Genomic DNA, 15,153 nt, shown 5'->3' on the forward strand with positions numbered 1-15,153 from the left:
CCTCGCGAGAATTATAGCCAATAATCTCGAAATCGTATTACGACCGAAATGTGCAACCGATTGATTGGGAAAAATAAATCTGAGATTATTTCCTATGAAACTATATTTGTTACGAAAAATTTCTATCTCATAAAAATTCGTAAATCTTTGAATAATTTCTCTATATCTTCGAGAAAAAATAAATTTATAGTTTATATGTATTTTTACTATCTAGTTGAAGACTATATTCCGCACAACTATATATTTCTCGAATAACATTATAAATATAATCTACATAATAAGTTAGCAAAAACACTCACACTAGGACGACCGTGGCCGCGTGGATTCAGCTGCCAGGGAACTGTCGATGGCTGAAAATGCTCCTTTCCCCACGAGCCGTTGTCAAACGGATTTTCACCGATGTGTCCCTGAAACAAAATCAGTATTATAATTAGTAAGATATACAATATAATAGCATATCGTAATAACATCTAAAAAAAATAACACGAGTATACACAAAAAATTAATCTGTATATAAAAATACAAAGAGATATAAAAATGTAAAGATATGTATTCTGTCAAAAGGAGACGGCTCCTTTGAAATACTCACAGTTACAACAATAAACTGCAAAGATCAATTAATCAATTTTTGATGACAATTTTTGATGAGGTACATGAAATTACTTGTATGATTGCGGATTTTTATTCTCACGTCTCGATAAACAAGAAAAGTTACGCGGCAGGCCAGGTCGAGGGGCATCGATCCTCGAGGCCCCCAAAAGTTTCAAAGTTTTTTCCACGCTTTTCCGCACGCCGCGTCTCGCCGCTTGCCGGCGAGCTTATTTTTGTAATATATTCCGCGGGCCGCGGCGTCTCCCCCACCTCTCTTTCTCGACTTTGCACCCCGTAAGCCTTATTTTTCTTTTAACTTTATTTTTAACCTAGAATCTCTTCCGACGGTAAGGTGGCACGCACATAAATCACCGGATATAATGAGAACACTTCGTCTTCGGGTGCTTCGCCCTCTCGGTCGCAGACGCATCTTTTGCGCGCGGAACGGCTATTATATTATTCGTTGCTTCGCCGCGGAAATCAGCCGCCTTTATTAATATTCATTTCCCGCATGAGGTGACACTGGCATTTCGCGCGAAATAAAGAGCATTCGTCGATTAAAAAAAAAAAAAAAAAAAAAAAACTCAAAGATTCATAACGGAAAGAATACACGCGAGCAAATGTAATTTAAATATGATATTTTACTAAACGTCATACAATGGTAGTATTTTATGCGCTATTGAAACTGGCGATATTTTATGTTCCGTATTTTATGATGTAAAGTTTTATTTACATTGCCGTTATTTTAAATCGCGTTTTTCGCCGTAAAAAACGAGACATCATATATGTTGCTAGATTTATTAAAACATATATGAGGCACGCTTTTTGATGCAGTTGTTCTCAATTCTTTTTGACCTATGGATAAATTTATAATATTGTCGCGACAAATTTATAAATATAATTACGGTTACTTGCATAAATAATTTTAAATATATTATTTATTGTAAATATGCGTCAATAATAAAATTTTGTTCAAGATAATGTCATCTTCTTCTCGAGAACTATTACTCTAATAAATTATTTGACGTAAGAGTCCACCATTTGAACTAAGAATCGATTATATTTAAAGTTTAAAAGTTGGCCAGGATCATAATGATGCAACCGTAATGATTTACAGGAATCAGCGTAGAACATGACCGAGATCCTAAATTATTTTGGCACGGAATAATTAGCTAGATATTCGTTCAAACGTATGCGTTACGCAAATCTTAGAAATACGGCTGCAAATGTTATTGCATAGATAGAAACGCGAACGAATAAAAGAAAATATAATTATCTCCTTGTGCATTTTAAAATATTTTTATTTTTAAATAAATACTACATACAATACATACAATAATATCATTCTCGAATGTCAAGCTGATCGAAGAAACGGGAGAATAATTTCGATACAAAATTCGTATGAAAATAGAAACGAATCTTCAACCGTGTTAAATAATTCGCAAAGTTACAGAGACTTTGAAATCGTAAATTTTAAAGCGACTCGCACAGGGACGCCTGATCGATTACTATGAGAAGTTGGCATCGACCCAAGGGGTGTAATTACAAAATGTAACTCCGTTTATTTCCACGCGTGACGCGTGTAGGGTGGCAAGGTAATGTGTAACGATCGTCGCGCTCGGTCGATGAAACTTGTTTGCCAGCGGCTGTCTTTCACCGTTTGTCTATCTCTCCTTATTCCTTTAGTCCTCCTACTTTTTCCCTTTCTCTTTCTCTAAAAAGAGAGCCTCGTATGTTCTCCGTATACGAGGCGCAGAAATAAACAGTCGCGGTAGAAAATACTGAACCGGATAGCATATATAAATATGTGGAGGCTATTGAAGCACATTGTACGGGCGATACATTTGCATGAGCCAGCCGAGTTCTCAACGCGCAGCTGGACATACATGCACGCGACAAAAGAAAACGCGCAAACAAAACACGCGATGCACACCACCGTTTCTCGCTCTTGTCGTCATGCTGGTCGTCGTCGTCGTCGTCGTCGTCATCCCGCGCTCGGCATCATAGAGAATGTTGTATATTAAGTATTGTGTCCCGTGAAAATAAACAAACGGATCTTTTACCGTTACGCGACAAAACCGAAGATCCAACGTCCTTCCCTCTCGATATGTTCATTGTCAAATCGCGTCACGTGCGCCGCCAACGACGACGCGCTGCAAGGCAGAAAATTGACGGCGATTTTAATTAACTTCTCTGTTACCGTATCCAGACGATATCAGTTGTAGTTATATAATGTTTTTTATATTTATACATATATAATTATTAACGCGTAAAAATTGTGCCTGAATAATGCCAATACAGAGAATATGGATTTATTTTTTGCAAAATTACACTTGCATTGTTACAATTCATTTTTTATTAGATTTATAAAAAATCTTCAGAATAATTATGAATAATATATTTTAGGAAATCATGTCAATAATATATGTTGAAAAGTATAAGAAATTAATTTATTTATTGTGTAGTATGTTTTTAGGCAAAGCGCTACGAAATTAATACTTAGAGATATTATTTCATGAACTTTCGATCTCATTGCAACAGAATGGAACAAGTAATTATTCAAGTGTATTACCTAATTTGATTATTTATAAACGCAAATTAAAATAAATATTTATATCCGATGACGCGCATTTCTCATAAATTTCGCACCGATATTGAGTAATACTAAAAATCGCCATCAACAATTTATAGAGAAGCAAATATGTTAATAACACGAAAAATAAACACATAGCATTCTTTTTATTATGAAAATGATTTAATCCGATATATGACAGATTATTTTCACGCCACGAGCTAATAATAATTTAAATATAAATCACGTGGTTACGTTCGCAGCCGCGTGTCTCCGTAACTCCGTATTAAGTGAAGCTCTAACCGCGACCTAATTCGAAGATAAGATAAATCGTTAAGTGCATGGCGCGGCAGCCCCTCGCGATACTACCCGGTGCTTTATTGCCGCGGCGGCCCACCCCCAAGGTTCTTTCCTTCGAGGCACGGCGAGATTTATTGTAAAATTCGATAGATATTGCCAATTACAACCCCCGCGGCGCCTACGATCGGCGCGACGCGGCCCGCGCTATCGACAGAGATGGGAACAGGCACCTCCCGGTTGCGCCTCGAGAATTTTAAATGCGTTTTATGTACAGAGACGACGTAGTACGTTGCATAAATCCGTTCCCCTGAAAATATGATTGCGATCATTTCCCTTCTCTCCCTTCTTCCTTCCTCTGTACTATGCGAGAATGAGAGAAGAAACGAGAGGATGAATGGGAGGAACGACCTGCCGTCCCACCACCATCACCCCCGTGAACACCCTCAGACACGGCACGACGATAAAACATTTCATTTCGTTTCGAGTATCTCACGAGGAGGTCGAATAATCTCGTCAATTATTATTTTTACTACTGCCTTCTACATGCTAATTTTTCGCACGTATAACGCGTCTCCAGGATCATTGGCCGGACGACAAAATGTCTCGTCTAAAATGGTGCTCTCGAATGATGAATATGCAATCTGTTTCGTCATCCCTCGAGATCGACACAGTGCAGAGTAATTGGGAAATTCGAATTTACTATTTGATTATTTACGGAATTATCAAAGGACTGTAAATATAAACGGATTTTTTGCGCGAAACAATACGGATGGTGCACAGATTCACACTAAACTGACATAATTGATGAATAATCATGAAGATATTTCAGCTGGTAATTTAATAATTAATATACAACAATGAAGCGAATATCAATAAATTTATGCCAGGTCTAGGTAATAGGACTAATTTTCACTTTAGTCAACGTGCCATTAATGGAAACCATTGTCACGTCATCTGAATGTTTAAACCAGCATTCGTCAATATGTATATTATTATCGTTAAACTCGCGTCAACTTTTAATTTGACTTCTTTAACCGCAAATCTCTCTAAAGTTGCTAATTTTATCTCAATGACTTTAGTTCGACGGCAGTATTTTTCACTATTATATTATGACAATATCTGCAATATCACTCATTTGCATTTGCTTTTACTTTTCTATTTTGTAATTATTATAAAAAGAAGAAAGTATTCTTTAATATCTTACTTTTAATTTTAAACAAAAATATTCTCTAATTACACAAAAAGCCATTTAAATAACAAACATAAGATAATAATGAAATAATATCACATTATAAGTTTTTATCCGTTAGATAAAAATCGATAATATAATAGTCGTAACTATAAGATCTCTTTCTCTCTCTTTCTTTCGCGTAATTTTTTTTTAAGAAGAGAAAACTAGATAAATAACACAAAGCTTATGTCACCGACAATTTCTATCCGTCCAATCGTTAGCTCATATAACCCCGACAAATAGACGCGCTTTCGGATACGGTCGTCCGAACGAACGAGTTACGGTCGCGGGGCTTCTAAAAATAAATATGTTGTTTATTCACAAGTAAACCGGATGCCGTTGTTTGCTTTGGAGCAAATTGTTTTGTTAAGTTTTGCCGAGCGAGAACGAGCCGCGGATGACTCGCCTCCGCGTGTACGCGCGAAAGACAGAAACGTGTGCGATATGAAGACGGGACAGGAGGGACAACGAGAGGAGCACGACGGAGTCGACCGTCCCGTTTTCTCTGTGCTTTTTCCGGTCTGTTTTGCTCCTCCGCTCGTAATGCTAGAGAAGCCTCCAGCTGTACGTTGATTCCAACACTAATAACCGGTACTGATACTGTGGCTCGTACAACACGTGAAGACGGGACGAACAGCTGACGCTGTAATCGCGATTCTCGTAGTGATAGCCGGATTGCGTCAGGCGACTCGTAATTTGCATTACGATGACTCATGAGATAAAAATAAGATTTATACTGATACTGACATTCCGAGATATAAGAATATTATCATTTCGCGTCGTTATTATCACAAGAATATGCGTTTAATAATAGTGATAAAATAGATGACTTATATATTGTATTACAACCTGCATGTTTAAGATATGTTCTTAAAATTATTTAATTGTATTATTTTACTCGTTTCAGGATCGCTTAAAGAAAATTATAAAAATTTGTATGTTATAATTATGAAACATGTTTTTTTTATAATTAAATTTGTATAAATCAATATTGTACTTTTCGTAGACAAATGTAAAATTTCGCTTCGCGATCTAATAAATGTGTATGTGCCAAAATAAACTAATAAATTACGTAGACTTGAAGATAAGGATCAAGTCGATTCCCACGATTCGCGGACCCATTTTCATTGATATTTGTATATAATAATGTTAAAGTTACGCTATTTTCAGCCGAGGAACCAAAGTGAACATTGTAATGCTCTCCTGGCCATTCGTGCCCGCTGCAACACGCGAGATATTCTTAGCATCCACTTCGCAGGCATAAAGTTGCGATATGCATGGATTCTCCGCATTCACGTTTACTTTCTAGAGCGGCGCTGTGCATAATGCAAACAACGTGTAATATATCCGCATCGAAGATAGAACACTAGCAGCTTATTCAAGCTATTATTCTAACAGTTAACTGTTGAATATTACTTTATCGCACCGTATTAGAAACGTATTTTCTTTATGGGATTATTAAAAGATTGGTTCATAGCCTGATGATATGAATTAACGTCTGTAATAAATAAATATTTTGTAATTTCATTGTTTTTTTAAAATACGAATGTTTTTTTTTTCTTTTCTTTTCAATTCAAAGTTCTTATCAATTTAATATGATACGGGGTAGATAATGCAATATGCATATTTTTCAATAATCTATATTTTATATTTTGTAATAAAAAATAAAAATTTATAAAAGAATGAATTACGTTTGCACATAAAAAGAATTTAAATTAATTGTTAAACGAATTTTAATTTCAATTTTTTAATTATTATCTAATTATTACCTAACTTAAAAGTATATATTAAAATATAAATTATTATATATATATATATATATATATTAATTAAAATGAAATTATTATTATTTAAAATAAAATATATAATTCCTAATGCAATGTAAATCGCATCTCAATAATGCAATGCAAAATGAATTTAGCTTTTCGTTGTAATCACAAGACCGACGTGCCTTTTCACGCGAAGTCAACCCGGATAACTGCACGTGTCCAGTGTACGTAGCATAAAATCCGACAAATGCAATTATAAATCTTGCGGGACGCTCTCGAGAAACAGGACGAGCGGTGGGAAGCGCGTCAACGGTAGAAGGACGAGAGCAGAGAAAAAGGAACTATAGGAGAACTCGGAAGTTGTAGGGGAGAGGAGAAAAGGAATCGCTGGGGAAACCGTGGGCGCGTTGCCTCTTGGCTAATTACAAAACGCAATTTAAGCGAGCATCACGGAAACGCGCTAAGTAATATCATTTCGCCGCGAGAGCCAAAGCGGACACCCGGTACAGATTCGCAGATTAATGCCCTTTAATAAACAGCGCCATTCGGACCGACGCTCGGGCGCGCTCTTGCTCAAGTATATTCCCCCTTCCTGTTTTCTTTTTATTTATCTCGCGGTGGAAACAAAAGAGGAAAAACCGGTGAGAGCACAGTCTTCTTTACCTCGCGATACACAAATGCATTTAACGCGGATTATGCTTTTTCCACTGCTTACAAATGTAGTGGTGATACGAGCGACGTACGTGGCCCGCAAGAGAGCAGATAAATCTTCGCAAGTACCTTATCAGTGATATCATCAAGTTTGTCAGATGTAAAAGAATTGACTTAATTTCAAGCAAAATTATTTACTTATCATAATTTTTATATAAATCAAATTTTGAATATATATATATTGTATTAAGACAATGATTACATATCACCGATGCATGTTAAACTGATGAAGCGCGTGAAACTTACATTACTTCTCTTTGATATTATAGATCTGAGGTCGTGTGTGAGTAACATTAAAAATTATTTTACTGATTGAAAATAATGTAAAAATGTAGTTATAATAAAAAAATAGAACATTTCTTAGAATATGCTTCTACATATATATGTAGTAAATTACACAAGCAAGAGAGATTTTTCTACATAACATGGCAAACTGATAGCAGAGTTTCTGGTTACGCATTCGATAAATTCACTTTAACAAGCTATAAACTGGTTTCGTTGATAAAAATCAATTTATGTAAAATGCAACTTGCAAGAATCGGGTAGATAAATTTTCTGATTTCTAACGGTGTAAATAATGATGATTATATGCATTCTATGAATTCTTAAACTCATAAATTCAACATTGCGTTAATATATACATACAATATATAATAACATATTACACCAAAAAATAGAAAAATCGATCATTGTTGGTTATCTCGAGTTTCTAAATTGAGAAAAATTGCATATGTGTATACGTAAATAACACTTCTATTACGCATCATATCAGAGTGATTCTGCAATTGTAGTTGACGACCACTGCATTATTGTCACTTGACTACATATGGTATAACTGAAAAACGAGGTACATCCACACGCCATTGAATATATTCAAACAACACTGCATATGTTTCAACTTGTAGCAATCAGCATTTAAATTAAGATGCGATAAATCAGTCCACATACAGTAACGAACTAGCATCGTGCAGTTTATTTTAATTTATGAAATGAGTTGCGGATTGTATCGATTATATCGAATCATATCATATGTATAAAATGTAATAATAATAATATATATGTTTTTAGTATGCAACTCTTAGCTGTTTACTTCATTAACTAATAATTTTCAGCAGTTAATCGTAAATAATTGAAATATGATCATTGATTTCGAAAATAATGTCGATTAAACTGGATTAATCAATAAGATATATAATTTCAAACCGAAGCGAATTATCAAAGCTTTTAATAATTTGTCACGATCTTTTCTTTTTTTAACACCAATCAAAATCAAAGAATTGATAAAATCATCGCGTTTTTCTCATATTGTGACGTAATACAATTTTGAGGACGTGTGTAAACGAACATTCCCTCCTATCGATGTTTGCATACCGCTCAAGACGCGATACCGAATTAATAATCGTGTTAGATTTGCCGTCGCGAGTTTCAAAAAAAAAGAAAAAGAGGGAACGTTCGCGGCAGCACAATTTGCTGATTGACATCCTTACCATTAGCCGGCTTAAAATTATTTGTGATCGTTGGCGCGTTCGTTTGCTGACAAACACTTTTTCCCAATTTCGACGAGCGTTGTCGTCATCGTGGCACACTTGTTCAAACACGAGTTGGCGCGCATAAATAACATCATGGCGTAAATAACATTAACACGTGTGCCCTATGCGTGGGTCTCGAATTTCCGAAGTCAAATCGATAGTCACAAACCGGGTAAACGGCAATATCTATACCTTTTATTTAAAGTACTAAAAAAATAAACTCAACCTTTTTCATAATTAAACAAAAAGAGAAAGAGATGAAGAGAAAATTGTATAAATAAATATAAATAAGTTCTCAATACTCTAAATACCTTTTTTGAATATGGCCCTTTTTCGCTGAGATTTTTGCTTAATACATAAATAAAAATGCAGTAATTATATATTGATATCAATAAATTTCTAAGTGCGAATCATGAAAGCAAATTTATAGTATTACATATTAGCAGTCGATTATTTTATTAGTAAATTATTATTCTCATAACTTATTAAAATCCATTAATACCCGTGGTTTGCTGTTCATATATAATCATATAGAAATTTATGCAGCTTTCTCGTTTAAAAGGATTAAAATTATTAAGAAATTAATAATCATCCGTCACACAAAAGCAATGAGTATCCTACGTTGCGATTAATCTTCTTTTCCATCGCAATAAATTAATCAATGATAAAAAAAAACGTGGCAAAAATACTATTGTAGAATTCATGAAGCCTTATAATACAAAACGTTTGGTGCAATTTCAGCGAAAAAGCAGACGGTGCGAAAAAGATGCATCGCGACTCGAATCCAGCACTCATTCTTGGAAACTGCGAACCTGGCGCTCAAGAAGACAACAACATTTCTCAAGGCCATTCGACAGGAGGATCTGGTAATCCGATCTGCGTAATCAAATTATCTGTTTAATTTGTATGCGCAAGAAATGACTTTCCATCATGATATTAATAATCTAATCATTGAGCACACATTGCTCACACCTCGTTTCATAATGTTCTGGAAACATCGTGTAACATATTTAAAAAGAAATTTCTTTATAAATTAAACATTGTATAATAAGTTCAGAAATAATTTTACATAAAAATAAATTAATAAATTAATATGAATTTTATACTCGCGCAATAAAATTTTTTACGACTTTCTCTTCATCATGTGTCCCATATTAACATACCATATTTAATGTAACGTGTTTCTGTATTAATTGGAATTCTTAGAACAACTTTGGATATATTGTATTTGAACGGAACCAAAATGTGGAATCTAATAAAATTAATACAAACGATGCACAGGTATTACATCTTTCTTCATCATTTTATTACGTTAAATTATTTTGTATTCACAAAATTTTATATGATAGATACACGTTTTTTTTTATAATAAACGTAAACATATATTCAAATAATATTTTTTTTTTACTCTTTTAAGACATTTTAATCACACATAAATTTAGTTTAATAATTATATATATTGTAGATATTTGCTTCATTTCTCGAATACTTATACTATTTCACACAATCTTTGCGAAATATTCACTGCAATGTTTGAGACGCGATGTTGCGCGTGATATCGTATAAAAACGAAAAATAATAGGTTGGCATTGTCTTTTCTTTGGTGGGCCAGCAACTAAGAAGCGCGGTAGTGGATAGGAAGGGTGAGTGCCGAGCGGCGAAACGCTACTCGAATAAAAATGGGGTGTTTATAAGCGAGTATCCAATGTATCACGCTATATTTACATACACCCCGCGTTTACAGTCTTCACTGTATATCTATGGTGGCCTCTGCCACCCCTTCTAGTTTCGAACCGCTGTCGGAGACGCGGAACAATGCATATAGCTGATGCAATAAAAATTAAATATGATATTTCACGACGCTTCATCTTCGAATATATAATTCGAGATTCTTCGCATGATTTATCTTTTAATCGAAATATCGACATACATAAAGTAAGTTCAGCATAACGATATAATGAAGCTTCGCACATTATTTTGATTTATGTTTCTTCAATCTTTTATGGTGTAACTTATTTGAATATATAGATATTTAAAAATAAATAATATATGTGTGTACAAAAAAGAAAAAAATATAAATTCTATTTAAAATTTCACGACGCTATGTATATAGAAATATATACTCTGCGAGTAAAAGATATTTCCAACTTATGTTCTATATATCTATATTATCACATAGTTTGTAGAGTTTACAACAAAATATAATTAAAATTGATAAGAAAAATAATTATCGCCTTTTCCCAATATGGAATATTAGAATATTTTTTATATACTTGATTACAAAATAACAAAAATCTGATTCAGACTATCGCGTAGAATCACATGCCGATTTATCGAATGTTGTTGATAAAAAGTCGCTTCGCGATAATATGTTTTGACGTCGAGCAATCCGTATTTTAAGCCGTAAAGCACAGCCAATTCTATTTCTTGTGCGTCGGTCAACGCGAATAATTGCGTAAATAAATACGAATATATATGTGATGCCCGTTAATACGGCCCGTAATCCCACATTCAACGCCGGACGATAATTTATATAAACAATAAAAATTTTGGAATAAAAGTCGGACAATAAGCGCGCCGCAGCTATCGATTCTCACATAGCAAGTTTATAGTCCGATAACCTTCTTTATTTAGGGGAATTTCTGTTTGATCGCGCGCGCGAGAGTCCCTTCGATGAGAAGGGTCCCCGTGATTTGCCTGATTCTTTCGCACGGCCGCTTCTCAATCTCGATCTAAGCTCCGGAAGGACCGCGCGTTCTATATTGCAAATCATTTCTTCTCCTAAGAATTACGTAAATATATATAACAGTGACAGAGTTGATCATAACAACTTTGCGAATATTAATCAAACATTAAATTAATGCTACAAAATTTCTCTCCATTTATTAATAAAGTATTGAACAATTTAAGTAATTAAAAAAATATTCGTATAATATATAAATACACAAAACAAACAATCGTTAATATATTCAACGAATAAATTTTTCCAATCAAATATATTGAAGAATTCTTGCAAACAGAACAGTTAAAAAAATAGTCATAAATAATAAAATACGATTAATATATATAATATTGTATATAATATATATAATATTGTAACAGAATGCAAAAAATATAAAAAAAAAAATAGATAAAAAAATATTGTGATAGGTAAGAATAAATGACTCTTCTGCTTTTCTAGTGCGATTGATATGACAAAAATAAAACTTATAATTTTGGCATGTGATATATACTTATGTTCGTTCACGTATACTGAATATATTATAATATATCTTCTAGCTTGTCAACACTCACACAACAGATATTTTCGAGAAAATAATTCATATGCAAACTAGCTTGAATAGATTGTATAAAATATGCCGCTCATATTTCCTCGTGAATTCTGCGAGAATATGATAAACATACAAGATCTTTGACCGGTAACTGTTTCATGCACTTTTGAAACTCTAGAATAATAATACATCGTAACAGGAGTTGTGCATAATTCTCAGTATCATACTTGGTATACCGCCAGCTATTTTGACATGGAATCCTAAGAACGTTGTCAGACCGCAAATAGTAAATAGCTGCTGCATTAACGTCCCACATTCAGAAAATTTACAGTTTGCTGTCTGTACAATATATTCCAGATTTATCTGTCTCGTATTTAATAATTTTAATGAATATTTTAGCAGACAGTAGCACAATATATATCCATTTTACTCCGTTTCACATTGCAACTGATATTTACACATATGTCAAACTAATAAAAAAAAAAAAGAAAAAAAAATTGATTTTATTTGGAAAAATCGGAAATTTAAGAAAATTCAGTCTTTACCGCCAGAACTTTTTTTAAAATTCAAATATGTGAATTTTAGTTGTTTTTAAAGGTATTAATAAAATACATGCACGCTATCATGCTTTATAACAATAAATTGTTGTAAGATTTGACAATATCAAGAATACACAAATATTAAAAGTCAACATCAATCAGTTGCAACTCATATAAAGTATGTGTTCGGCGCACGTATAACGTGATGCTTAAACATGTAAAAAAGGTTCGACAAAATTTGACGCTATTTGAGGAGACCCGAGATGGCCTATGCTGAATATTACTCGTGCGAGAAAAGGTCGCGGTCGAATCAGCGTCAATCAGAACCTTGCCTTGACACCCACGTTGTAAACCGAATCGAAAATTCAATTTAATGCCGTTGAATTCTCGCCGGAATATTAAGTTCGCTAGACTTTGGCTTCTGTACAAGATAGTATAAGAGTTGTATAAACTTTTTTCATTTGATGCAAATTCAATATCTTTCTGTTAAACTTCGCTCATTTTAAAGATTTGGTTTTTAATACGAGCGATTTAATGAAACTTTTGTATTTATTGTCGTCCAAATTGGTTCCGATGATAAGCCGTATACAAGGAAACTAAACAAAACTTAATTTGCACGAATAATGTATAAATATAATCGCTTTATAATACATGATTCATCACCATTATATTATTATATAATTTGATACCATAAACCAAAAATCGCTTTTATCTCTTAAATATTGTTAATATCGTATAAAAGTTTATAGATATAGCAAAGAATATTCGAAGCAAAGAGTAAAATATTTTTTAATAAAATAGATATTTTATTAAATATATATATGTAAGAGCGAGAGAGTTACGGTCTTCCTGTTCATCGACATTTGTTCAAAGCATTTTCGCATAATAACTGTTTTGCGAATTACGACGAGTTATCCGGCAGTAAAATTCCGCCACTATAGTCAACGTCACGTACTGTACGTATATAACGAAACGGGCGACGTAGAAAGTATAACCCGGGGAAAATGTGTATCTCCGAAGTAAAGTCGACGTAAAAATAATGGCGTCGGGGCTTACCCGATTATTTATTATTTCATATACAGAGCCGAGCCGATAACGGGCGCGGCGGTGCATTAGCATTTTTTTGTTGTTTAAAAATGAAATATACGGGGTGTTGTCGGCGAAAGAGTACCCGGTCTAAAGTCGTCTCGCTCGAGGGAGCTCCTGATCTCCAAATAAGTGGGTATACGCTTTCCTGAATACTAAGTCATAGATATAAAAACCCTATCGCGCGTCATTCATTCGGGCTAATAATACGCAAGCGCATCGCTCTCAAATTGCGGTCGAATAAATCAAATATTTTCTTTCATTGCTTCGTTCAAATTGCAAAATTAGATTAGAATTTAATAGTTTTAAATTAATATTAATACGCGAGATATTATATATTTCTAGCCCGTTCTCTTCTTTTCAAAATCTGTTGAAATACTTTTAGTATCATCGCTAGGATCATTAACCGAATTTTTTGTAAAAGCTCAAAGTGCGTATTCAGATATGCAAATTTGAGGACTTACAAAATTAAAGAGACGGGAATCAGAAAATGTATTATAATAAAGTGATTTTAATTCAAAAAATTTGAAGAAGATCGTATTCTTGTTCAATATTCCATATCCGGATGTGCTACAAAAAAATTAAAAAAAGAAAATATTATTCTGATATATCATCGTTCTTACTGTCTCAATTAAAGATTGCATTATCATAAAATTACTATAAATAAAATTTCAAAAACAATCTAAACTCTTTTCAGAAACAATCTAAATTATCTTTAAATAGTATTTAATAATTTAATTTTATGTACGAAAATTGAATTTCCAATTTTTCTAGATCATTATTTCTAATAATATGTTTCAAAAATAATTTCTTAAAAAAGGATAAGAATTACAAGCCTCCCATAAGAACTAATTAAATAAAAATGATTATCTTATAAGATATCCAAAACGCGGGAAAAATCGAGGAGGCAGATCCGCGAGACTCAAGCAGAGGCGTCGCCGAGCGCGCTCAAAGTGTAAATACAAGGAGGACGGAAGCGGCGGCATCGGGCGCTAAGACCTTTGGCGTGGGTCTTCGGTGTTATTATTTGGAAATCAGACCGGGGCGAATATCTAATTGTAGTAACGACCGCGATACGCGCCCGCGTCATCTGGCATGCCGTTTTCTCGCGCGGATTTGAAACTGACTCGCAAGGCGCAGCGCGCGGCTGTTGCCCGGCAGACAAAACTTATGCGACCGCGGCCTCGGAGGGCCAAGGCAAAATCTGTGAGGTACACAATCGCCTTCGTCGCTCCTAAACTGTACCAATTACAAACACTGGCGGCTTCTCCATCCCCGATGTTAACTAAACACTAAATACTAACGACACACATCCCCACCGCCGCCGCTACGGATGCGTTTCCTCTCAGCAGCAAGCATTACCGCGGGAATAAATGTACGCGAAAAGCCACACATCCACCAATGAGCTGTTGATTACTCGTTTTACTGCATTTTGTTGCACCACGACTAACTATATTTTATCAATATCTTCGCGATTTCTTTCAACAATGCCAAGTATCTATCGTTGCATTATTTTTAATTTACAAAATCTTACACGCTTTTAAACTTTAAAA

General features: G+C 34.1%; 1 protein-coding gene and 1 long non-coding RNA gene across 20 annotated transcripts in view; one reads left to right on the top strand and one right to left on the bottom strand.

The window, feature by feature from the left end:
• Nucleotides 1-15,153, bottom strand: part of Foxp (forkhead box P) — a 262,057-nt gene that overhangs the window by 129,903 nt on the left and 117,001 nt on the right. For all 19 annotated transcript variants that reach the window (XM_070294692.1, XM_070294689.1, XM_070294698.1 and 16 more), the window contains one exon: nucleotides 300-407. In XM_070294692.1, coding sequence (XP_070150793.1) covers nucleotides 300-407 — 108 coding nt within the window. The remainder of the gene's footprint in view (nucleotides 1-299; nucleotides 408-15,153) is intronic.
• The window catches only part of LOC138932650 (uncharacterized), a 36,412-nt gene that overhangs the window by 9,936 nt on the left and 11,323 nt on the right, over nucleotides 1-15,153 (top strand). The window contains exon 2 of the long non-coding RNA XR_011446808.1: nucleotides 9,445-9,569. This is a non-coding gene — a long non-coding RNA (uncharacterized lncRNA). The remainder of the gene's footprint in view (nucleotides 1-9,444; nucleotides 9,570-15,153) is intronic.

This window comes from Polyergus mexicanus, unplaced genomic scaffold (assembly GCF_030449975.1).
Source record: "Polyergus mexicanus isolate NDT 795.1 unplaced genomic scaffold, iyPolMexi1.0 SCAF_4, whole genome shotgun sequence".
Classification (NCBI taxonomy): domain Eukaryota; kingdom Metazoa; phylum Arthropoda; class Insecta; order Hymenoptera; family Formicidae; genus Polyergus; species Polyergus mexicanus.